This window comes from Ixodes scapularis, unplaced genomic scaffold (genome assembly GCF_016920785.2).
Source record: "Ixodes scapularis isolate PalLabHiFi unplaced genomic scaffold, ASM1692078v2 PGA_scaffold9__187_contigs__length_104089568, whole genome shotgun sequence".
Classification (NCBI taxonomy): domain Eukaryota; kingdom Metazoa; phylum Arthropoda; class Arachnida; order Ixodida; family Ixodidae; genus Ixodes; species Ixodes scapularis.
Genome location: NW_024609884.1, coordinates 17,578,788 through 17,604,172, shown reverse-complemented (window position 1 = coordinate 17,604,172; position 25,385 = coordinate 17,578,788). Strand labels below are relative to the sequence as shown.

Below are 25,385 nucleotides of genomic sequence, written 5' to 3'. Positions count from 1 at the left end.
TCCCTGTTAGAACGTAGCGGAGGATACCGAGTCGCTCGTCAACTCGTAGAAACGTGTCTTCGATAGACCGATCTCGGCAAGCGTTGGGCGCATGCGCGACGGCGCCACAACTTTAGTTGGCGGGAAAGAGGCGGCAGTGCACGAGACGACGTTTCGTGCCGTATCGTGCTCTGCACGCTGCCAAATTGTCGCATGCATTGCGGCAGCGGTGGCGTATAGTCAAACTCGCTGGTGAGATCGGTCTATTTTAGCGGGTTTTAACGACTTTTTTGTGGTTTGTGTGGTGATAAGTTCGCGTCTTGGGTGATCCAGGATGACTTTAAGGGCCGCGGCCACGCTACTAATACACCGTACAAAGGACGGCCTGCACACACTGTCCGAGGTGTTCCTCGTACGACGGCCCCATTGGTCATACAAAAGCTGCCTGCACACATGTTCATGTGGGAAGCAAACGTGTTTCTTACAACCTTCAGGCGTGTCCGTGTCCGCACATGATTCTGTCGACGTGTCTGCAGCGACAATGTTGCACGAGGCACGAGCAGTAAGGCTGTGGCTTTATAGTAAGGCAAGTTACAAACGCAAATTTAACATTTTACAATATTTTTTTTTGTAAAATATTATAGACTGTTACATAATACAGCGCCAGAAAACTGTCTTGTCCGGTTCAAAACCCCGCAAGTTTCTTTGACAAGCAGCTTACCCAATACAAGAAAACTAAAATTTTTTCCCCCGTTGCTACGGGCGTTCCGGAAAATTTCGGGCCCAGAGCGGGGACACCACGACCCCCGGGGTCGGGAACCGAGGTCAACGAAGCGGCGCAGTCCGTCGAGGGACTCTCTGGTGACTCTGACTTCCGGAAGCGGAAGTGGCCTTCCGCGAAGCTACCGGAAGCGCCGCGTTGGGTTTAATTCGTGGACGGCGAACGGGTACTGCTGGTGTCTCGGGAGAGACATCATCTGGGCTTGACCACGCATCCGCCCTCCATCCCCTCGCGGAAATGGTCCCCCGCCCCGACTTTGGAGCTTTGCTGTTCGCTACTAGGGTTTTCACGAGCACTCAATAACGTTCCCAAGTTGTTGTATGCGCGGAGAAAGTAAGTTTTGCATCTGCTTTTTTACCAGCCCGCTTGTTTCTGCAAAACTGAGTTTTGCTGTATAGCACGCATAGTGCATTAGAGACAACAAACGAGACAACTAGCATCGGATGTCTCTGTGTCCTCTTTTATCCTTGCTTCGAATATTTTTGTTTCCCAGCACAGCTCTGTTGAGGTACTGGTGGTGATTTATTACCGATGTTAATAAAATAACCGACACGTCGATTAAATACCAGTAAATAACTGCCGCTTAATACTTTGTAGGCCTTTAGCCACACGGCTAGGTTGGAAATGCGAGATGCACGTGCGTTGCTATATTTAGGCAATTTTCGACAGATCACTCATTGATTTCAAGCTCTTTCTCTCTCTCTCTCTTTATGGGTGTTTTCATCTCAAATCGGGCAGGCTAAAAGGGTCTAATTTTTAATTTTCACGAAAAAAAGATATATTTTGGGGGTATTTCTCAAATGAAGGAGGGCACAAACCGAATGATCTCCAGATTTTTTGTTCTCGAGTTACGAGCCGTAGAAGCCGCAGTGGCAGAAACTAGTGTTTTTGCCTGCCGTCGCAGGTCGCGTGTTTGACACCCTCTGCTGGCGCTATTGTTATCTCTACAACCTTTTAACTTTTCGCCCTCATTTAATAGGTATTATAAAAATACCTTGATGTATTCAAATATTTTTAGGAATTTGGTTGTTTTCTACAAAACATGTCAAACTCGTCACTCCGGTCGCTTTTCGGTCAAATTTGACAGGTCACTACTTTGTCTGTACTTAAGGTAAATTTTCCTTCTTTGGTTCTACAGAAAGCCCAAAGCAAGCCCATTATAGACATAATAATATAATTATGATCTATCGACTAGCCGCTCCGCTACCTTCACGTAAACGTTGTAAGAAATAACAAATGTTGAAAGTTTGAGGTCGATTTTCTCAAAAACCCCATTTTTATAAATTTTTATTTTTTAAAATTCGTTTAGACATATTGGTCGACTACAAGAAAAAACAGTCTAGAAATGTAATATTTTGGTTGTATGTCCTCTGTTTGAGCCGCAATCGCGTGAAATGTGTGAACATTTGTTATTTTGCAGAACGTTTACGTGAAGGTAGCGGAGCGGCTACTCGGCAGATAATAATGATATTACTATATCTATACTAGGCATGCTTAGGGCTTTCTACAGAGCTAAAGAAATAAAATGTACCTTAAGTACAGACAAAGTAATGATCTGTCAAAGTTGACCAAAATTCGACCTGAGTGACGAGTTTGACATTTAAAAAAAAAAAAAAACAATCAAATTATTATAAACATTTGAATATTTATAATATTCAGGCAAAAACACTAGTTTCTGCCACTGCGGCTTCTACGCTTCGTAACTCGAAAACAAAAAATCTGGGGAACATGCAGTTTGCGCCCTCCTTCATTTAAGATATGCCCCCAAAACATATATTTTTTTCGTGAAAATTAAAAATTAGACCGCTTTACCCTGCCCGATTTGAGATGAAAACACCCATATATATATATATATATATATATATATATATAACATCGGCGCAATACGCATATTTTGAAGAAACCGAGACTAAGGAAATACGAAAGGTGACGCCAAGAGAAGAAAAAGAGAACGTCTCCCGTTTCCAAATGTTCAGCACGCACCACCTCACTTGAGCCTTTACGTTTTTTTTTTCGCAATACTCACGTCTAATCCCTGAGCTGGATTCGGACGCAACGCTTAGTTAAGTGCACGCGCCTGCGTGGACTGCACCTGTGCGGCACTGGACGCATCACCAATCAAGTAATCCAATTTTCCAAAGCAGAGCAAAAGCAAAATAAGAACAGCGGAAATTATTTTGTATGCTTCTGAGTCGCCCTAAAAGCCTTTTCACACGGCGGACAAATCTCAGGAATGATGTACACAAACAAAAAAAGAAAAAAAGAAAAAAAAAAGCGCGTCACGTGACTTTTATGTCATGACAGACAAGTCTGGAGATCCGCGGACCTGCGGCTCTAATGGTGCATTCACACGACGGAGATTTCTTCTACAGAAAGGAATAAACCTCATCGCGTTTCCACATCACGCATGCTAAGACTACAGCCGAAGCTACCAGCGCGAGCGAGCCCTCGCTTCTGGCTTTAAGACGCGCTACACGACTTAAACATCTGATAGGCCGCAGCCTACGAATCTGCTTGGGAGTACCAAGAGCCGCAGCAAGTTCCTTGGTGGCGAGCGCTCATTCTACAGAAGAACATTTCAAAGCTGCGATCTCGTGCTCTCGTGGTTGTAGCTTTGGCTGCTGTCTCAGCGTAACGGTGAACGAAGCATAGCAAGCAACTGTGATGTGGCGCAAGTGACCTCGAAGCGCGATGACGTTTGCTCCTGTCTGTGTAAGAAATCTCCGTCCTGTGAATACACCATTAGACCTATGATTACTGTGGATGGAATGGGGCGAGCTCTTTGCTTAGATTGCTGCACGTGCGACGAAGCAAGATCAGCATTTTTCAAGGTTGTGATATTGTGCTCGTAGCATTCGTTGTGGTGCTCCGAGCTAAAAGAAAAGCAGTGCACTTGACGCTCGACTTGACTAGAGCTAGCTTCTGGTCAGTCTGGCACTGGAAAGGACGAAACGAACAAGTCGCAACAATTACGCGGTAATTTTTGTTTAATTTAACCCGCGAAATAATGAATAGAACTTGGATCATTCAACACGAGGGCCTCAGCGACGACACGAAATTTTAAATCTGGATTGAATTTGTCGAAAATATAAAATGGGAGAAATCAGAGCCCAGGGAGAACTTTCCGCATCACAGCGCGCGCGTGTTCGTCTCTGGAAGTCGAGAAGAGGATGGACCATGCACCCAAGTGTTAAAAAAAGGACCGCGTAAAAAAAAAGTCTCATGAAACAAACCACTGCACTAGCAGTTTCACGCAATCGGTTTCCGGCACGTCCATGGAGTAGAAAAAAAGCGGCGTATAAATCTAATTTAAAACTTAGACAGCCGTGGTACGGCTTCCAGGAGCTGGGCTGCGGACCAATTTTATGACGTTTACGCACGTGATACACGTGATTCCTCAGGTACGCGGAAATTTTCCCAATTTTTTTTTTTTTTTGCCTGCCATTTTAGTATGCTGCCTGGAGCGCGTCTCCAATTGGTGTATTTGTAGCGTTCTATCCTGCCCATACATCGAAAGTGGTTTCGAAGTGGCAACAAACGACGTCACAGAAGCCGGACTGGCATGCTGTCGGATGTCGCGATCCTGGCGGTTGGTCGCGGAAATGCTGGCGAAAAGCACGAGCGAACGCAAGTGTCGCTGTCGTTGTGGCGTCCCAACTCCTGGCTTCCGAAGCTTCCGTGGACTGTCGCATTGGCGATGGACCTGCAGCGGAACAGGCGTCTACCACATCGACCACCGCTGCTGGGGCGCCGCCAGGATCGCGGTCAGCGACAGCGTGACACTTCTATGACGTCACGAGGCGGAAATAGAGGGACCACTTTTCTATGCGGGGTAAACACACCAATCGAAGACGCGTTCCGGGAACCATAGTTTTAGGTAGGAACGTGGGGGATTTCAAAATCCGAGAAACGTTGACATCATGGCTTTCGAAGGAACTTGTCTATCGATAAAGTCTGCCGTCTGTATGCATTTTTATATGCCACTGAGCTTGGCGCTATGAATAATGTGACAAATCTAAGGCAACTTATGAAGTAAACCATACTACATCGCCAACCAAAAAGCAACATCAACTTAATACGGGTATAACGAATTTCGAATGAATAAATTTACAAACCAACTAACATAAAAAAAAAAAAAATCATCCTTCTCCACTTAACCACCCAACAGAATAAGTCAGCAAATATCGCATACAAAGGCACTAATATATCTTTTATTTCTGCGAACCGCTCGAGGAAGTCCTTAAAAATATTGCGAAACACAAGTTATCAAAAAAAAAAAAAAAAAAAAAAAACTAAAACCACAGCAACCAGCGGACAAGAAAGAGCTGCGAGGAAATAATGGCTTCTTAATGAAAGGCCGGAAGTGATGGCCAGACTTTTCCTGACTTCCTTCCTTCCTTCCGGCTTCGCCATGTCACACTTCCGAAGAGCGAAAGAAAGCTCGCCGGGCAAGTCGGCGATGGAGAACTTCCGTCAGAGGCTGCCGTCGAATTGCAACGGTTGCTTTAATCCGCGCTCGAGGGCAGCGGATTAGAGAGTCAGGCCTAAAACACAACAAACGGACTCCCACAACAAGCGTCGCTTCCGACGCGGAGACGCTCGTTTAACGGACTCGAAGCGCTGTGTAGCGCCCGACGCAGAAAGAACACAGGATACGCCGGAAAAACAACAACGACAGCCACAACAACAAAAACAACAACAACAACATTGTTGTCATTTTTTTTTTTCGTCCGCGCTGTATGTTTAGTATACACCGTAATAAAAGTGCAAACAATAAATGCTTAAACCCTCGAAAAAATGCGGTGAAAGGTGAATTCGTCTCCGTTGAGTTTTGGGATCAAACGAGGCTCCAAAGAAAGCACTGCCCTCTAAATGTAGCGGGAAAATATGGCCGCTACATTTAGCGTGAAAATGACGCACGTTAAATGGTGACGTTCAATCTACGCATGACATTACATGTGTTCGTAACGTCACGTCACTTTTCGGAATCCAACTCCCACACCATCCCCCACCCAAGCCAAAAAACAAATTCTTCGTTAAGAAATAGAAGTCGCATTCAATTTTTACAACGATCGATAAAATTGGCAATGCCCGCAAATTCTCAGGCGCACATTATCATTATTACGTAAAGGTTATCGAAACATTCGTGTGTTAACTGCGCATTTATGGGGAATTACTGTTTTGTGCACGAAAATAATGTGCTTTAGTTACTGCATTTTCAACGTTCCTGTACCAAAGGAACGAAAAAAAAATAAAAGGAATTTTCTTCTATAAATTACGACTTGGCAGACTTTCCACACGTGGTTCAAGAAGAAATGCAAAAAGTGCAACCGGATTTTATCTTCCTGAAAAACAAATTGTACAAACGTTGCCGAACTATTTTTTCTTACCAGAAGTTGGCTGACCCACTTCTTTTGCGAGTTTTGTTTTGCTCTTTATTCACGGCTGATAACATGTAAGTATATTATGGTAGGGAAGTCTCCCAGCAGTAGCAGTTGTTATGTCGACAACGCGGGATCTCACCAAGCACAAAAAAAAAAAAAATTCCAACAACGTAATATATATGCATAATGCTCGAATTGACGAGTTGGAATACGATCTGTGTTACTTAATCGTAGATGATAACGTCTTCGCAGCATAAATCCTGTCAAAGTTATTAAGATAACAAAATATAGTTGTGAAGCTTATTTAAAGCCAGCACACGCCACTATCTCTTTCAGTCATTCGATTCTAGTTCTGCCATTTCCCAAGCTGCTGTCGTAACGGCATAGCAAGTATGAGAAACTATTCCCTACAAAGCGAATGCAAAGAAGAAAAAAAAAACACACACACACAAAAAAAAAAAAAACAGGTTAGATAGGCTGCCAGTGTCGGCCGAAGACGAACATTTGATTGCCCCGAAAACTTTCACCGATAAGCGAATACATTTGTAAGTATTCCGGTCAAACCCATAAGGCAGGATCGTGACATTAAACTTGAAGTTGAAACCGAAGCAATAGTCGAAGGAAAAGAAGTACCAGGAACGCGAACAGCAAAGAAGCAAAGAACCTCAGTCGCCTGAGCCCGTAACGGCAAGGCAAGCGCGGTCGTGGCCCATCTCTGGCCCGGCAAAACGAAAACTGCCAAGAGCGGGGAAAGGAGGGGGCTGTAATGTCTGGAGTCCGTCGGTTGCCAGGCCGTTAATGCGGGGACACCGCGCATGTTCGATAACGGAGGGTCGGCACGGGCGCTGCCCCACGACGTTCGACAGAGCTCGTCGTTATGCGGGCCAACGTAGATAACGAATGGGTGCCCGTGCGCGCCGTCCATACGTAATGAGGAATACGCACTTCGTCGGCGGGAGGACAACACCGCCGATGTGCACTCCGAATCGGGCCCAGTCGTTTGTTACGGCCTCTTAGCCTAGCCCCGAGGGCCCTATGCGATGCTGCCTCTTTTCTTCACGAACTGCTCGGCTTTTGGTGTTTGCTGTCGGTTTTGGCCTTCTCGGGAATGCGTAGGTGGATGACGGAAAGGGGACGTCCCTTCGGAGGAATTCGACCGCGGTCGGAGCCCTTCGGGGGAAATGTGCAACTGGGCACTGGCTGTGCAGTGTCCTATCGGACCTGGTGTGCCCCAGTGTTAACGCAAATGACTTCAACCTCTTCACTGTTAGTTAGTTTTCGTAGGGCTTTTTGTGCTAATAATTCTCAGATAACTTTTGTACGCAGCGCGACACATATACCACAAAGAAGCGAAGACAGCCTTCTTTATACTCAAAAATATAATAATAATAATAATAATAATAATAATAATAATAATAATAATAATAATAATAATAATAATAATAATAATAATAATAATAATAATAATAATAATAAATACAATCTGCCAGTGCGGCGGAAAGTGCTTGTTTGTTGGGACACTAATTAAAGCTGTAAAATTTGGTGATCGTCAGTACCTCGTCTGAGAGAAATGTGAAGAAGCCCCAATGTCGTTTCCGCGCTAACTGTGTCGGGTAGTATACAAGTAATTTGTGCATACATCTTGTTTCTTATCATAAAATTGGGTAAACAAAAGTCAGGTCACTTAGGCATCCCGTAAGGTGAAACACTGCGACAGCTGAGGTATGTCGTCGGAGCCGCTAAGGTGTCCTTTCGGACCAGATGGACTGAATGAACGGTAAAGATGCGAGCGCGCATCATCGAGCCTGCACAGGTGTTTCGTATTAAACCGACAAACACACCTGACGAAAATTCCATAGCGTTTTGGAACCAACGAAAGCATCTTGTGAACCCGTTAAACAATTTTATTGGACACAAACTAGGGCTGCCTCGTGGTAATTGAAGAACACTACGAAAATCGCGCAACCAAGTTTGAAATTCAGGGAACGAAGAAACTGCATGACCCATTACCTGTCGTTCGTGTGACTGCCCGAACGCCTTAAGCAGTGTTATTAGACAGGAACTAACACCGCCTTGTGAACACTGAAGAACACTTCAAAAATCGCGCGCTCAAGTTTCGAGCGTGTAGCTTCACGTAATTTCCACGCCCGTGGTTTCGCTGGCTTAACGCCCGCTTGCTTTATTCGTTTTAACGCCCGAGAACCTTTCTGGCATAATTCGCGAAAACACTTTGTTTTTATTGTTTTCATTATCAGCAGTCTCGTGTTCATGCTTCTGTGTGCCGTCATAGTGTCACGTGACGACGTATTGTCACGTGACGTCACAGTGTCGCGTGACGTCACACTGTCTCGTGACGTCTAAATGTCACGTGACGCATGGTGTCACCTGACGTTATTAAGTTGCGTGGCGTCACTGGGCAACGTGACTTGACATCACAATGTCACGTCATGGTGTCAGCTGACGCAAGGTAACAGGTGACGTGTGCGCGGTGTGACGTCAGCGGTGTGACGTCAGCGGCGTGACGTCAGTGTGGAATCTTTTGGGGGAGTGCCGAAAATGGCCCGCGTCGACACGGAGCGCGGTCAACGGCGTGAAACCTGCGAAGTGTCCCACTAACTGTTATCGCAGTAAAAAAAAAAGTGTTTGGCTAGTTGTATGAGGAACTTTTCTTAAGGATTGTCGACGTAAAGATTACTGCACTCGACTGAAATCTAGGGAAAGTTTAAGTAACAGCTATTCAAAAATTTACTTTTACTCAATTCTTTTCACCGAAGATATGAAAGTGACAACGTTTTATTATACTAGTCAGCTAGCTTGCTGAGATTATATTTGACAAAATTCGAACCAGAAAATATAATAAATTTACGTTTAAGCTGTTTTTAACTATCTCAGAGAGTTGAGTTTCACAAAAAACAAAGACGATAGTTTCAGCGATTAACTTGTAAAAATAAATTTGTACATAAACGATCACGTTAATAATATAGAGGGTGTTTCACGAAAGGTGGACAAATTCGATATTGCGAAAATTACGCGTCGAAACAAAAAGTGCTTGTGTCGTTTTAGTCCTAGGCCAGGGGCCTATTTAGCAAAAAATATTTAAGTCCGGTATAATTAGGTTGTTAATTATTTTTGCGTATTTAACTTTTCAAATATCGTGTTTAAGGGCATGCTTTCAATCAGAAAACTGCTCAGCATCATCGAAAACCACTAAATCAACAAATTGCAGAACGATAGAAGGCACGCGAAGCATTTTACGGCTTTCTGAAAAACCGCACAAATTCGACGGGTTTTTAAGTTTCGGTTTGTAATCGGAGCGCATCTCGGCACCGATGGCACCGCGCCCCGTGGAGAAATAGTGCAACCAGCCTCTGCCGTGTTGCGCGAGGACAGCGCAGCAGATGTTGCTTGCACTATTTTTCCACGGGGCGCGGTGCTGTCGGGGCCGAGATGCGCTCCGATTGCAAACCGAAACATAAAAACCCGTCGAATTTGTGCGGATTTTCAGTAAGTCGCTAAATGCTTCGCGTGCCTTCTATCGTTCTGCAATTTGTTGATTTAGTGGTTTTCGATGATGCTGAGCAATTTTCTAATTGAAAGCCTGCCCTTAAACAAAACATTAAAGAAGTTAATTAATCGGAAATAATTAACAATTTAATTATCCTGGACTTCAATAATTTTCCTAAATAGGCCCCTGGCCCAGGATCAAAACCACAGAAGCATTTTTTTGTTTTGTTTTGAAGCGTAGTTTTCGAAATATCGAATTTGTCCACTTTTCGTGAAACATCATATATATATATATATATGTATATATATATATATATATATATATATATATATATATATATATATATATATATATATATATATATATATATATATATATATATATATATATATATATCTTTTTTTTTCAGATTGGCATTTGAGAAGCATCAGTGAATCAGGTTGCTCGTTGTAGGCTCAACTTTTACGTAAGTCGTTAGTAGTTGCAGCTGGATGCTTGAACCCCATTCTAGATGATCAGCAGCCACGAGTTAGTTGCACATTAAAATAGCTACAGCTACACTGCTCCTATATCAACGATGTTATCTGAACAGGTTAGGTACCCTTTCTCGTGAGTTCCAAGAGGTAGGGTATTTAAAAACCTCCAATATTTGGTTTCCTTTACCTATTGTATCCAATAGACTACCACGCTACTTGCTTTTCGCGGCTCCAGTCAAGCTGACGGCAACGAGCGTCCAAAAGGCGAAGCTTTCTAGTGAAAACCTTCGACCAATCGGCACTTGTGCATTACAATGGTGTAAGGCGTCGTAGATAAGGCATGAAGTTATGGAGTAAAATTTAAAAACATAACCTTGGAAGTGATAACCAAATTTACTGGAAAGGCGAACACAAACTTGGAGTTCCAGTAGAAGTCAGTGTCTAAAGAACGAGGTAACTCAGAAACAGCAGAGAAAAGTTCAAGGAGAGTAACAAAAATCACACTTCTCTTGGGCATGTAAAGCATACCGTGCTTATTCGTAATATCGCGTAATCGCCGACCCGCAACTAGATTAGCGTCTTCGCGGCGCGGCCAATTGAACGAGAATAAGCGATTGTACAAAGGACAGACACCAACGCCAGCGCCGTCTGCTAGGCTGCTCCGTCATGCACATCTCAAGCGTGACGTAGACGACGCTCGCGATGGCGTGTGCACCCTACGTACACGACTACTCTTGTCGATTTTCGCCGATTCACGCCCTGATAAGGCGCCTGTGTAGTGGCCCCTCTGCGCACGCGTGATGTTGTGGAGGAAAATGGAGAGGCTGCACGTCAAAAGGAGCGCCTCCATGAGAGCGGTGTCGTCTTCTTTGTCATTTATAAGTTGAAGTAAGTGAGCAGTATTTAAACTTTTAACTACCGTATTAGCACACTGTAATTCCTCGCAATCCCTGTAATCTGTAGCGATCATATTGGTGCTTATGTGTAAAAAAGTAGAGTAAAAAAACAAACAACGTACAGGTATATATATATTTACATATGTACAAAGCGCCGTAACTTTAGCTACGAGGTGCAGCAGATCGGGAATAACGCAGAAAGCTAGTCAGGAGATGAGCGTGAACAACAAAATAATGAGGAACAACAAAGTAAATGGCGAATAATCCTCTAATTTTTATGACGCCAGACGGCCCTGGTATCTCGGGTACGCACTGCAGAAAGCTGCGCGAACTTCCGTTCCCACAATTGTCTTGTAAAAAAAAAAGACTTATTTTTAAAATTTAAGTTTCATCAATGTAATTCTATATTGCGCCAGAAGGTAGGGTGGTGGCGGTGCTTGTCGTAAAAAAACAATCACGCGATTAGCCTACTTGTATCACGTTATGATCATTATTTGATTAGTCCATCGTAGAGATTTTGCGGGATAGAGCATTTGTAATGTTTCATTGCTCTACACGGTGTCCGATTGAGTGGAGGAGTCTCGGCTAATAGGGAGACCAGACTTGGTAGCTCAAGTGAACTCTAAGAGTGGAAGATTTGAGCACAACTATTTTGAATGCAATCTGCGAATTTGAGCAGCCTGAATTTATACGTATTTTGTAGTCACTAGTGCGACGCAACGATCAGTATCGGTCACATATACATGTAATAAGGATTCAGACTCCCAAACAAACAAGATGGTTTTCATGCCCGCAGTTTGCAAAAGAGTGTGCAACAGCCTGCGACGGGCACTCGTTCTCTGTGTCATTTTTCGTATAGTATCCCTGCCCAGGGTTTTGCGTTTTCGGATTTGTGCGGTAAAGTATCGAAAGACACGAGGTGGTAGGTCTGCAGCAAATCCGGGACAAACTGTAAAATACATGGAGCTTTAGATTTCCGACTCCCACATTAAGTCGTATTCCTCGGTCTTTTCACTCTTTTATTCCATTAGTGCGTAGGCGCTGGCTTCTGCAATTTTAGCGTTGAATCGGAAATTTCAGTATATACAAAACGAAAAAGCAACAAAAGAATCATAGTCTTGCTCTGTAAAGGGTGCACCACCTTCGACAGCCTAGCTGTGCGGCGAAGCCGACCGCTACGAGCCACAGGAGAATGAATGATGCATCGCTCCGTTAGAAGTTGAAAAAAAAAGAAATACTGTAGCGAACAGGAGCTTTAGCCATAAATTAACGTTATCTGCAATCTTTTTTTTTTGTGCATGCCCTCCTGCTTTAAAAAGGTATTGCTGTGAACTAGTAGGTCATGTCGAACACAACTAAAAAATCTGCCCCCCCCCCCCCAAAAAAAAAAAAAAAGACAATCGTTAATGGGATACCAACAAGGTATTGATGCTCGTCAAGGTTTTTATCTGTACATGACATATGACAGCCAATCTACCAAGAACACAACTTGCTCTTCGACATTCCTTTTCTTCTCCTTGGTCACGTGCCGTTCTCTATTGTTTAGACACACACCAAATATAATCAAGGTCGTGTGTCGTCGAGGTACACACTCAATATTAAATCTAAAAAAAAAAAAAAAAAATATGACACTCATGTTTGGGGCTCCTAAAAGACTGCAAATACGTTCATAAAACAATAGTCGCACAGAGAACCGGAAGCACTCTGTGCATTCTCTGCGTTTTTCTTAACATGGATTCGTATCGCAAGAGTCGCGTGCCGGACGGCTTAACGAGGGGGACTGAGCGATGGCAGCGAACGACAGGGGCGGGACCTCTACTTCAGAACTGTTATTTGCGGTACTGGCGAATCGGTCTAGCTTCGAAAGAGAAATTGTTTACCAATCAAAGGAATGGGGATTTATTTCGTACGACACGCCCGACTACTAAGCTGATTCGCACGAAGGCGTCGTCGAATCGTCGACCGTCCTCCTGGCTGAAGACACCGCTTGTCTTACGAACACAAATTGGTAAGAGCTTGAGAACCGCGCAAACGCCGAAGTGCTTGACATTTGCGTTTTTCGTGCGACGTGCGACGTGGGAGTTTGTCGTCTGCTTCGTTTAAAGACATAAATCCTCTAACAATACCATTAACAACAAAGCGATTTAAACGTTTAAGGCTCTGGAGGAACCTTTTAACTAATATGAAGTGATGAAGAGATAAAAGTAACATTACTATTTCCAATGATCTGTGCATACATTCAAATGTGTATAGATATACAACAATAAAACTCGAGATTAAATAAAAGAGATGTGGGTCAATCTATCTCTACAAACGCACGCGCACACGCAAAGTTTCAGAGCATTATCATCAGCAACCAACTCACTTGTCTTCGTTTTTATGTAAGACGTCCGAAGTTAAGCGTTTTCACTACTGTCATTTGGCCAAAACCTTTGAAATAACACCATCACCGTGCTTTATCAGCGGATTGGTCAAGTTGAGGAGTACGATCAGGGAAACAAAAATCGAAGTAATATCGAAGACTAATAAAGACTATGAAATATAGAAACCTCAGAGAGCGTTGCAAAGAGCTCCGTGTGGTTCTTTAATATGACACGACAGCAGAAGGCACTAAGCTCAGCTCATGTATGCGAATTAGCTCGCAGAAAAAAACAGTAAAAGAAAGCCAATCGTTTCTCGGAGACAGCCCGAAAGTAAAGCGTACGGCGTTAGAGTCGAGTATCACTGCGCGACAGTCGATAAACTCAGCTCATCGACACTAAAACAACCGACTTGCAAACGACTACTAATAAATGCGCTTAGGGCGTACTGTACCTCCTCTTGCTGACGAACACGATTGTGTTGCCAATTGGCGATAAAAATGTGTTAAAATTTGGTACAATGTTTTTGTTCGTTTTATTTTTTGATGGTTGCAAAACGTATCCCTTGGCCTCTCTATTTTTAAAACAATTTTGGATGTAAGAACTTGATGGAAGAACAGGGTCGTTAACAGAACAAAGAAACGTCAGCAGACATGCTATTTTTCGTGAGCAACGAGGATTGCGTCATGGCGATTTAGCGCAAAAGGAAGGTGTTCACCAGGAGTGTATTCAGCATTAATAAATTGCAACCGTCTGGGCAAAAGACAACAACAACAAAAATTTGGACACAAAATTCGCAGATTCACTCGTCCACGCCGCGACGTGAGACGAATAAAATGTTCAGTAGGAATAGGCGAGCCTTCCTTTGCCGGAATGATAACTAATTGGAGGTATCCGCAAGGTTAATGGCGGCGATAACACGCGTATGCAAATGAGCGTGCCTTTGGGCGAGACAGAACGCCGTGAGCGGAATCTCCTTAGTATTCATGACTATCTCACCGAGCGTCTGGGCTCGGATGTCCTCGGCACAGCGACGAGCAAGAGGTTAACCGACGAGACGGCAAGTTGCGTCGGACTCGGAGCCGGACAGCGCTCCACTTACTGTTCTTGTTGGCGCTCCGCTACGTATTAACAGAGACCGCGTTAATGCTCCCACGTGCGTTTTGAGTTTCGAAAGATTTCGTTATATCTGAAGGCCGTATGTAGTTGAGAGAGAAATGTAGGTGCTTTGCTAAGATTTAAAAAAAAAGTGGGACAAAACAAAATGATTAGCCCATGACATGATATTGTCGAGTCGGCGTTTCCTCTTGAAACATAGCGGTCCCCCGAGCTCTTCTGGAACTTGGATACATTATTTTGCGTTGTTTCCAGCCGCGTTCTGCCCCCTAAAATATTGCATTACTAAAATAAGTTGTCCTTTAAAGATCAGATCTTGCTTTGAGAACAAAAGCTGAAAGGCCGAACTCCGCAAAATGTTCGTACATCGAAGCACAAAGCCACAACTAATGATTCTGGGCAGCGGATAATATTTCCCATACACTGTTTGTATAATAATTTGTAAGTACTATACCGTATACAATGCAAACACCAATTATCGATATTGAGCTACAAGCAAAACGGTGTTTGCCAGCGAGAGCATCAATCACACAGTGGTTATTAGGCAAGGAACTCGCCAGTACAAGAGGAACAAGCATGGGAGTTTAAAATTCCAGGCAATGCTATAATTGAGTGTAAGACAAGCAACTTGGAAAAAGAGCCAAAAGGGAGTAAGATCAGCAGCTTATTCCGTTTCGACTTCTTTTGAAGTGTAAGCCCTGCGATATGCTGTTATACGTAAAAATGAAGTAAGCTTACCTGCAACCATACTGCTTGTGATCGTCAGGAGTGTGACTGCCAGCGCTGCAAAGAGAAATAAAGAGAAAAATTTAGGCTTTCGGAAGGGGTATTAAAAAAAGAAAATAAAGAAAAACGGTGTTTAAGAAAGAACAGAAGGCCGTCGCGTACTACACTCTCTCCCAGAAACTAATTTTACTTATCCTATTGTCATCATATTTATCGCTCGTAGTGTGTATGTGTAAACTAGATATTCTAGTCCCGACACGTTAGACCAAGTGCGACATGCACTTGCAACACGTTCTTCCGAATACAGTCAACTCTGATCTAATTCTGCCAAGCGCAGACAATCGGTGAAGCAGGGGGGCTATGTTCAACAAATGTTTCGCTTCTCCTAAAAGCAAACAGAAGTGACGGAAGTGACGATATCGCGTCTAATTCGTTAGAGGCTCAAATAACGAAAGTTTCCTCTTTCGTCATTTTGAGCCTCTAACCAATCAGACGCGATATTGTCACTTCCGTCACTTCCGTTTCTTCTTAGGAGAAACGACACATTTGTTGAACATAGACCCCCTGGACACGGCAAGCACAGCGCGTAGATCAAAATGCGCGAGGAGATAAATCGATTGTTCCGCTTCTTTTTCGATGTTGTGTTTAGTGCGTTAGCATTAGAACGCTCGTTTTGACGAAAACCCAGCGGAGCCTATCAGCTTGCCAGCGCCGGGGAGAGGGAAAAAGGGAGAGAGAAGGGTGACGCGGTGGACGCTCCTGGTCCCAAGCGCTGACGTCAACACGCATCACCCTCTATCTTTCCCTTTTCCTCTCTGCCCGGCGCTGACAAACTGACAGACACCGCCGGGTTCTCGGCAAAACGACCGTTTTCGTTTTCGTCAAAGGAGCGTCGCACAGCTGGTGCGTAGCCAGAGAGGAGGAGGCGCTGCGGCGCAGTGGAATGCGGGCGTGCTCAATTGCCGCTCTGCCGTGGCCGGATGTTCTTCGCTCTGGGTTTCCGTAGTAGCGGTGCGTGGGCTGTGATGTGTGCGTGTAGTAAAACAATGAATCCGGTTCCCTGCACGAGTGGTATGAATGTGGTTCTTTCCACGGGTGCTATGAATGACCGTATCCAAGGGCGTCAACGTACTCTGACAGGCAGAGTACAGAAAAGGGGTGAAACGATTAAAGGAAGATCTATTAGTGGATCCTTAGGGAAGGCTTTAGCATGACCCTCGGGAAACGCCACACAAGTCTTCCTTTGGGAAACGCTAACACTGACCCCGTAACGAAGCCAAAAAGAGGAATAAAAAATAAAGGAAGCAAAAGACAAAGCCAAGAAAAGAGCCAAAACAGAAAAGTAAAGGGGTCAACGTTAACGCTTCCGAGAGGGGGACGTGCGTGGCGTTTCCCAAAGGTCATGCTAACGCATTCCCTAAGGATCCAACAATAGATTGATTTAATTTTTATTAATTAAACAAAGACAACTCAGTTCGGAATTTTATGCCGGAGTGAGTTGTAATTTTTAGAATGGCAATCCATCCTTTAGTACCCCTGTAGGACACGGCGTTCAAAGTGAACGAATCGATAACCCTTAATACTTGACAAAAGCTTAAAAAAAAAAAAAAAATGTCGTTGGGGCATTTTATTTTTACTCGTTTCAACTACTTCGTCTCGTGTTGCGATTCCCTTTTTATGTAGTTTGTTTCAAGGGGCCAATAAAGCGTATTTTGAATTTATAGTTGACTGTGAGTATTTGTTGATAATTTGCTGCCAGCACCATTTATGGCATCCAGAGGTGCACAACATGCAGCCCGCGGACATGACACTGCGAGATTTGCTCAAGACGGCAACCAGTGCGATGATGCCAGAAATTGAAAACCTATCTGTCTGATATTGAAAACCGGCGCAGTTACCAAGGGGCATTTTTTTTCGGCCCGCGTCATTTTTCAGTTGTGCACCCCTGGAACTTTATGCAATCATGCGTCCTAGCCGTGCTTTACAACGTAAGAAACCATCGAAACAAAGCTCAATCAGAGAAGTATCGGTGACGAAGTCCCCGAACAATAAAAGCTGAATGAACGCTGTCGTGGCGACACAGTCAAAATACGAAGGAAACAAATTATCTCCGGCACCAGTTTCTCAAATCCACATGTCATAAGTGCAAGCTCGCACTTTCTGCTATTGTAGAACTTCAATGACAGTCGCTCGACTGAGTCATCACAGTCGCCTGACGACAGATCGGGGAAGTGTAGGAGATCGTGTTTTCATAGAACTATATTAGTTACAGGAGCTTAGGGTCCCGCCACCTAACATTCTACGAAGCGCGCGCCTGGGGTTCCATATCGGTCAACGCGAGAACGAAATCTAATTTGCCTCTCAAGGAGAGAGCGAAGATGATGTTCGCAGACGCTTCATCTGCTTACGCGAGTGAAGAGCGGGGTTTATCTGCTACGAAGCATCATGGGCAGACGAAAACAAAGCAAGAAAATACCGCATGCCGTCCGCTAATAAAGCAAAAAAAAAAAAAAAAAGGTGGATCGCCTGCTACGAACAAAGTACCACGGAGAAGTACGATCAGACGACAGCTGAAAATGTGATCATTTGCTATTTCACGTTAGAAGCGATCAACAACTCGTGTTTCCTTTGCATATGCCAAGTAGTTTTGCTGCCGTGCGCAAGCTGACATCGACCGGTGGATGAAAGAGCACTTAGTATAAGCAAAGGGACAGCGAGACCTCTCTTGCCATTTGTGTGCTGGCGAGACGTTCTCACAAAAATACTGACGGATCGTTAACTCGTGATCGAGTTCAGATTTTCTCATTGGGCGATTATAACCGCGCCCAGCAGAGAGCTGCGACGCTTCTTCCAATCAGCAGCCGAGAATGCTCTCGCTCTTCTCTGTATCAACATCAGACCCCTGGAACGGTATCGGACATTCGAAAACAATTTTCTGAAACACCCTAGTGTCTCGTATGAAAACATTGCATGCACCGTTTAAATAAACAGCTTGTGCAAAGTTAACGTTATTATAATTTCAATAAATCTACAATTTAAGCGTGCCTTAATTTTTAAGCTGACTCAGTCGACTAGTGTCCGTTGTCATTTAAATGTAGCGGTTTACTTTGAATTTCCCCACCTCAAAATATTTTGCCAGTAATACAAAGCTGATGGACCCAGACATCAACGGGGCAAAGATTTTAAATGACTAAAATATCAGACTGATCAAACTGACGCATCCTAGCTTTGTTTAGCGCGCGCAACACCTTCGCAAAGACTCTACAGCGAGACAATCTTCCGACATCAAAAGGAGCGCCCAAAAATTTTCCGAGTTATCTTGGAGACAATGGCAGTGGTGCGCCACTTTCAGCAGAGTCTCGGTCGGTTCGACTCGCAACATCATTAGAACAGAAAGGCGGCGAAGGAAGATTCTCCTTTTGTACGGTCGGTTCCGCTTCCTGGAGTCCTATTTTAGGAAGCGGTCGCATCAGCTCGAATCGCCGCGCTCTTCTTTGTTAAGGGAGCGAGGGTGGGGTTTGTGTTTGCCGCTCGTGTTCCCCGAGACGACGGGCCTGTCGTGTTGCCCGACTTCTGACACCACAAAGCGCCAGCCGCTCTTCCGTCGTTGCCAGCTCAGCGAGCGCTGCAGTCGAAAGCAAGAGGCCTGAGGTTTTCCGGCTTTTTTTTTTTTGTGGTTATTTCCAAGATATTAATCCTACGAGGAATTGTAGTTGTACATTTGGAACGTCTTTGTTCCTCGCATATTTAGGTAGTCCTGAATATCTGCTACCACCAACATTGTGTCGTAGTGTATTTAATTCTGTAGAATATAGCCCTGCACAATGCACTTTTAAAATGTGTTACATGTTGCACAAACAAACTAGGTGCTGACGGCCTCTGTGGAGGTATGCCTAGCTAGTTCTTCTCCGTCAAAGATCGTGTAAGTTTTATAAAATATTCGGATACTATCTCCGCACTTAATTATATTAGGTATAATGTGATTTTAGTTTTATTTCGCATAAAAGACAAATCTCCTGAGCCTGTATTTTTTGGCACTTAATTCACTGATGTTCGCAATAAGCCATTCTATGAAAACTTATTTTTTAGCACGGCACCGTCTTTTATTTTTTTTTATTTGGCTATTATACCGTGATTCATGCGAAACAGCATGTCTTTTTCGGCTTTGTTAAGTAATCATTAAGCGTGCTCTCGTCCATTGTTATTTGCTGAAACTCCTTCAGCTGCCTTTTGTTAACAGATTTCCCGCCTATTCTTTGCCACTACTGCCGTTCCTCAAATCGTAATAATTTGTTCAGGAAATACGATATTTCGGAAGGCGTGGAATTGTGGCAGGCAGGCGAAGAATGTCGCCACCCTTCAGCGAATATCCCGTTGTAAACTGATAAGGCGGAGCAGTTCCAGCTCTATGGGACAATCGGAACATGAACCACATTTTAAGGCATGTTATCAAATACTCCCCAAATCGGTACTCCGCCAGTGCGTGCATCAGCGCCCGTCCGTCGGGCTTTCGTTAATTCGTTTCATCTCCAGTTTCGCATCGATTTTCGCATTGTCACAGGCGCGCAACAGCCGCCCAGCTTCGCGAAAATTCCGGAACATGGACTCAAGTTGCTCGATCGATGGGAATGGTTGAACTGGTTCCACATCATCTTTGTCTGCAGAGGTCCACGTAATCTGATGCCAGCTAGAGTTCTTCGATTCCTGCTATTTCCATTTCTCAACCTCGACAATTCGCCTAGATTCCGCGATTCCCTCTCTCGCACATTGTTCTGCCTTAAGTTAAGTAATTCAACCCCGGTCAACTGACTTCACAAAATATAAATCATATGTTTACCGAAAAGAAAATGAGACTTCCGTTGTTCGGGACTATAGCATGCATCGCTCCAGATCAAGGTGGCCTACTTATATGTGAAATAACACAACGGTCGGCGGTAGAGTGGCTAACTTACTACTTAAGTATAACAAATAATGAAAAACTAAATCAGCACATGTATTAGCAGCAGCCGCGTACTCCACAAAATTAGGAGCTTATACTAGAACACGGGAGGAGAACAGTCATGCCAGAAATTCCAATATCATAATTTTGTGAGAGCATTTGAAACGCGACCACAGTAGCTCTATCACGATGTATTTCTAGAATTACGAATTTGTGTTTGTGATTTGCGTTTGCTTCTTTGTCATGCTGGAGTGTCAGTCTTTGAGAATGGCGGACACGAAGTCGGTAGCGACTATCGTAATATTTTTTTTCCCACTTAACATGCAGAAAAAAAAAGGCGATGGCGTAGCGTCTCACTTGATTTGCTGAACATCCTTAGCCAACAAACCTAGACAAATTGAACTGAATATTTTTTTTTTCAGTTTGGCGATATTAAAGTATATAAACATTTACACCAGGAATGAGAAAACGTAACTTTCAATACACTTTTTTTCTCTTTCGACTAGAAAGCTAGTTTCGTTAATATTTTAGTTTTTATTCCTTGAAACTAAATTTGTTTCCGTTTCCGTTTTCGCATCCGGTTTTGTCGGAGTCGGAGTCGGAGTCGTTTCCTACAATTCGATTAATGTTGGCGAGCCGGATGGAGAAAGGATGCAAGTTTCTCCCACTAGGCTTAGTTTCTGCAAGAAAACATTTGCTTACGCATGCGACGGTTACTTGAGGGCAGAAAAGTTTAGCGCTTTAAGGAAGAAGGAACGTGAACTTGTTAAAAGCCCCGCGGGCATTTAAACTCGTCTCCTAAGACACACGCGGCGATCAAAGCTTCGGTTCAATAACGCAAAAAGGTTATGAGGATTCCTTTATACTACACGTGAAGTGAAGAAGTTGGGGCTCTATGATCAAAAACACGCCCGCAACTTTCATGCTGGAGGCCAGAGTAATGTTAGTGTGATCGAGGCCAACATGCACAGATAACTTTAGAAGAAATATGCAGCGTCAAAATGCGTTTTCGTTGGTTGCCGCTAACTTTATTTTGAAAACTTCAGAAATATTGATCGATGTTTACGATATTCTTCAATTTAGTTTTTTTTTTTCTGCTTCCGTTAAGGAAAATTCAATCAAGTTTGTTTTTCCTCTTTATTTTTAATGTTCGTTCCATACTAAATTTTGGTATCATTTGCTGTTTCCGGAAACACTTGCTGGCTTTCGATACACCCAAGAAACATACTTATCGAAAATCGTAATCGTAATACTATTAAACCCAGATTTATAATAAACCAAATTTATAATGACAAACACATAATCCGCTGCGCGATGCAGTCCATATAATGGCCTCATTTGAGAGCGGCAAACATATATTCTCTATATAAACTTTAGTTCCTCTTCAGTTTGTCACACTGATCACAGAAAATAAGAAAAAAAAGGAAACAGTAAGCATGAAAACGATCACACATAATTTTTGGGCCTAAAATATTATTAAAAGCTTTTTGTTTATTTTTTTTTGTGTGTGGCCGAAGTTTTACGAGAGCGCCGAAAGAAAGCCCACAAACAATTACGCCGAACCATAGTTTCCGACAATGACTGCGTCAATTTCAACTGGCTCACGGTGTGCATTCAAAGTCAAGAATGGCGTCGCTTTATTGCACCTCCAGTCGCGAGTTTTAATTGTCCAGTCCTTCCATCGCGGGAGTAACCATCCTCCAAATGACGACTAGTCGAGACAGGACCAAGACGCCTGTTTGGAGCCACCTCCCCGATTTTAAATTAACGTCGGGGTTCGCCACGAGGGTGAGATTACCAGCGGTGTCGCCGCCAACACATTCTTGTTCTCTTGTTCACCTTCCTCCAAGCTTTCCGCTGTCCCTTTGGTTAGCTGTAAAATTTGTTGTCAAGCCCGGACGTTATGAGCCCCTATTATCGCGGCTGTTTTCCAGCCGTCAAGTTTCCTTAATTAAAGGAGAGATTTTCTTCCCTTACACCAAACTTCACAGTTTCGTAGCAGTTTTCTTTTTTGTGTTTTAATCCATCGTAGACTTCATTGTGGTACGCAGAGATGGCAACTGACACGGAATTAATTGAATTTTTAGGAGCCCTAGGTAGCCGCGACAGGGGAACACGGGGGGGGGGGGGGGGGGGGGAATCTCCGTGTAGAAGGGCAGTAAGAACACCTTAAAAGACAAACAAAAAGAAAAACGAAAAAACTCCCCACCGCCGTCTCTCCTTGCAACATTGCAGCTGAGTGCTTTTTTCACTTTTTGTTTTGTTTTAAAGGAATGAATAAAGAGAGCGGGGCGCGGGAGTGATCTGTGGGTTTGTTACCGGCCACGAACCCTTTCGCAAGTCCGGGAAAACGGGGACTTGTGAGAAACGGTGGGAAGAAAATGAATTGAATGAGAAATGCAAAAATAAGTACGACTAATTACAAATGTACACACAGCGCTACGGCGCCTAATATACCGGCTAGTGTGCTGGGCTTGCGCCCCACTAAGTGGAGGGCCCACTCCCAAACTGCGATGAGCGTCATAAAGGAGGTCAGATGGCGCCCTCTCTTGGGAGGGCTTCACACTGCAGTTGCCAAAGACATCACCGATTTAGTGAAGGCACTTGGGATGAGGGAAAGCGAGAAACAACACCGGGGAGGAAGGGGGGGGGGGGGGGGGGACGCTTGGAGGACGGAGATAACCAAGTAGCAGTTATCTGACAGGCGGCATATTTCGAGGGAAGGATGCATGTTTTTTTCATTATTTTCCTGTCGATCGGTGAGCGGGAACGTGCGTGTACCCGGTTGCACAGAAGCGCTTCGTTCATACGGATTGTAATTTGTACAAGAATTACTATTAAAAGGCTTAACCGCAATATTTGGTATATTAGGTAGCAATTAACTGTCGAAATTAAAAAAAAAAATATCAGCTAGATGGTGCAAGCCGTCGCCCACCGGTAAGCGTAAGGCTAAGCCGTACGCACTTACCGATCTATCCATGCTGAAGTGAACCCGTCTAGTTTACATGATCCAAAAACTTGAGGGTGAGCCTTTTCCGAACTAGCTCGCCCGAAGGCTCTCGCTACGTTAAACTTAGTAGAGTGTCTGGCCTAGCACGAAACGGGTGAGATCGGCGTCCAAGATTGTGACGTCGATTCTCGACGTCACACTCTTAAAAGCAAAAGTTACAACGAATATTACAAAACGCTTCAAGGACACCCAGATCCTCACTGTTAGTCTTTAGAATCTCCTGAATACGTTCATGCGGATTAATAGTTTCAGGTTTCGTAAAGAAAACGTCAATTACGACGTTTCTCGGAGAGGCCCATGTTGACGTCCTGTTCAGACGGAGTCAAGCAAAATAAGCTTACGGGTTTCTTATTTATAGCTGGTTGTCAAATCATAATTTAAGCGCGGCAATAAGACGAGAAAAAAAAAACTGAAGGAAAGAATAACTATCCAGACAAAGTCGGCCTAATAGTCTGGCGCAGTAACGGCTCAGATTAGCGACAGTTTTCTACCAACTTCCTATTAAGCCCAACGAAGGAATGCATAAGAGCAGTACCCTTTGGGAGTCTTTGATAGCGCCGGATTTTCTCAGAAACGAGGCGCCCAGACCAATACAAATGATCACGCCTAATTGGAAGCGATTTGAACTAAAATGCAGTCAGCATAAAGCAAAAAAGAAAAAAAAAAGAAATTTTTATGGAAAACTTAAAAGGAAGATAAAGGGAACAAGACAAATTTGAGGAGAGGGATTGAAATCTGGGAAAAGAGAAGAAGGGAACAAAATTAGGGAGTGGAAAAAGACTTAGTTCTTTTGCCTTTTTTTGATTTAGTCGAAAGAGGAAGACTTCTTTGCGAAAGCCCTAAAACGACACTAAATGAACGAAAGTGGTACTGGGAAACAATGTCGAATTTGCATCAGTTACGCAAAACTAACCGCACCGCAAGTAAGAATGCTGAAAGTTCGAAACGTGCCAGACACGAATGGACGCACACTTCCAAGCGCGACATTTTTTGCAAGTTTCTAACACGGATGCAGGCTTGTTCACAGCAACAGCATTCGCTCGTGAGTGCCCTAGTAAATAGTGTAGGCACGTGTGCTTTTTTTTTTTTTTTTGTTAGTAGCACGTTACTAAAGCCTGCGTAGGTGACTTAAACATCGTGGTGCCAAGAAAGGTAATACTTAGCCTCTCGCGTCACTAGAGTAATTATATGAAGCGAGCGGAACACAATAGAAACAAAAAGTGACGATCAGCCGAGATGTTTCGGCCCTTTTGTGCTTCCCATCTATGGAGTCACGACCAGTATTTCCCTCATCGTGACGTCACGAGCGTGATTGTGACTACTTATCATCATTCGCGAACGGCAAGTTCGATTGTGCGTGCAAAGAGCACGATGGGAGCTCGTAGTTACAGCATGTTCAACCGGAGCATCGTCAAACCTGACACTCTGGCATTTCCCTTATTTCCGTCCATGAAAGCAGGATTATACCTTACTCAAGACGCCATGGTTAGCGTCGGGTAAATCGTAGAAGGTCGACCGCAGCGACGCTATTGGTCGGGAACCAAGCCATTGCACAATGGCCAACTCTAGAAGTCAGTTCGCTTCATGGAAACCAATAGTTTCCGGTTCTTCTCTCAAGAGCTTCGCCCTCTATCCGTTTCAGCAACCAAGTAGTTTTTGTAGAGAAGAGTAAAATACCGCGGGGCTCTCACCGGGAAGCTTCGCAGTTTATGCCTTTAACGCAATTTTCTCGGGAAAAAAAAAAAAAAAAAAAGATGTGTCGCAAATTGTCCTGCAATTGTGTTGCTACGTGAGACGCCCTTAATTTAGCGCTAGTGGTGCTAAATCTCTAGCGCTGAACCAAGTGTTCAGTGGAGTTAGTGGAGTTAGTGTCCGTTAAAGTTCCCGCGAAATTTAGCGGGGAAACTGGATTGGTGTTGAGGTAACGTGACATCAATTTTCTGCTAAATCTAGTGGAGAAACTAAATTTGTGTAAGGTCACATGACAGGAAGTTATGTGACGTCATTTTGCCGTTAACATTAGCGGGGCAACTGAATTGGGGTTGAGGTCACGTGACGTCAAGTTTCCCACTAAATCTTAGGGGAAGCTGAATTTTCGTATAGATCACGTGACCATGTCACGTGGCGTCACATTTTCCGCTAAATTTAGCAGGGAAACTGAATTTGCATATAGGTCACATGACCTGAAGCAATTTGACGTAATTTTTCCCGCA

At 43.9% G+C, this 25,385-nt stretch overlaps 1 protein-coding gene across 1 annotated transcript in view; it reads right to left on the bottom strand.

The window, feature by feature from the left end:
- Nucleotides 1–25,385, bottom strand: part of LOC8042552 (neuropilin and tolloid-like protein 2) — a 263,775-nt gene that overhangs the window by 105,598 nt on the left and 132,792 nt on the right. Inside the window, exon 2 of the mRNA XM_029988983.3 lies at nucleotides 15,236–15,280. Coding sequence (XP_029844843.1) covers nucleotides 15,236–15,280 — 45 coding nt within the window. The remainder of the gene's footprint in view (nucleotides 1–15,235; nucleotides 15,281–25,385) is intronic.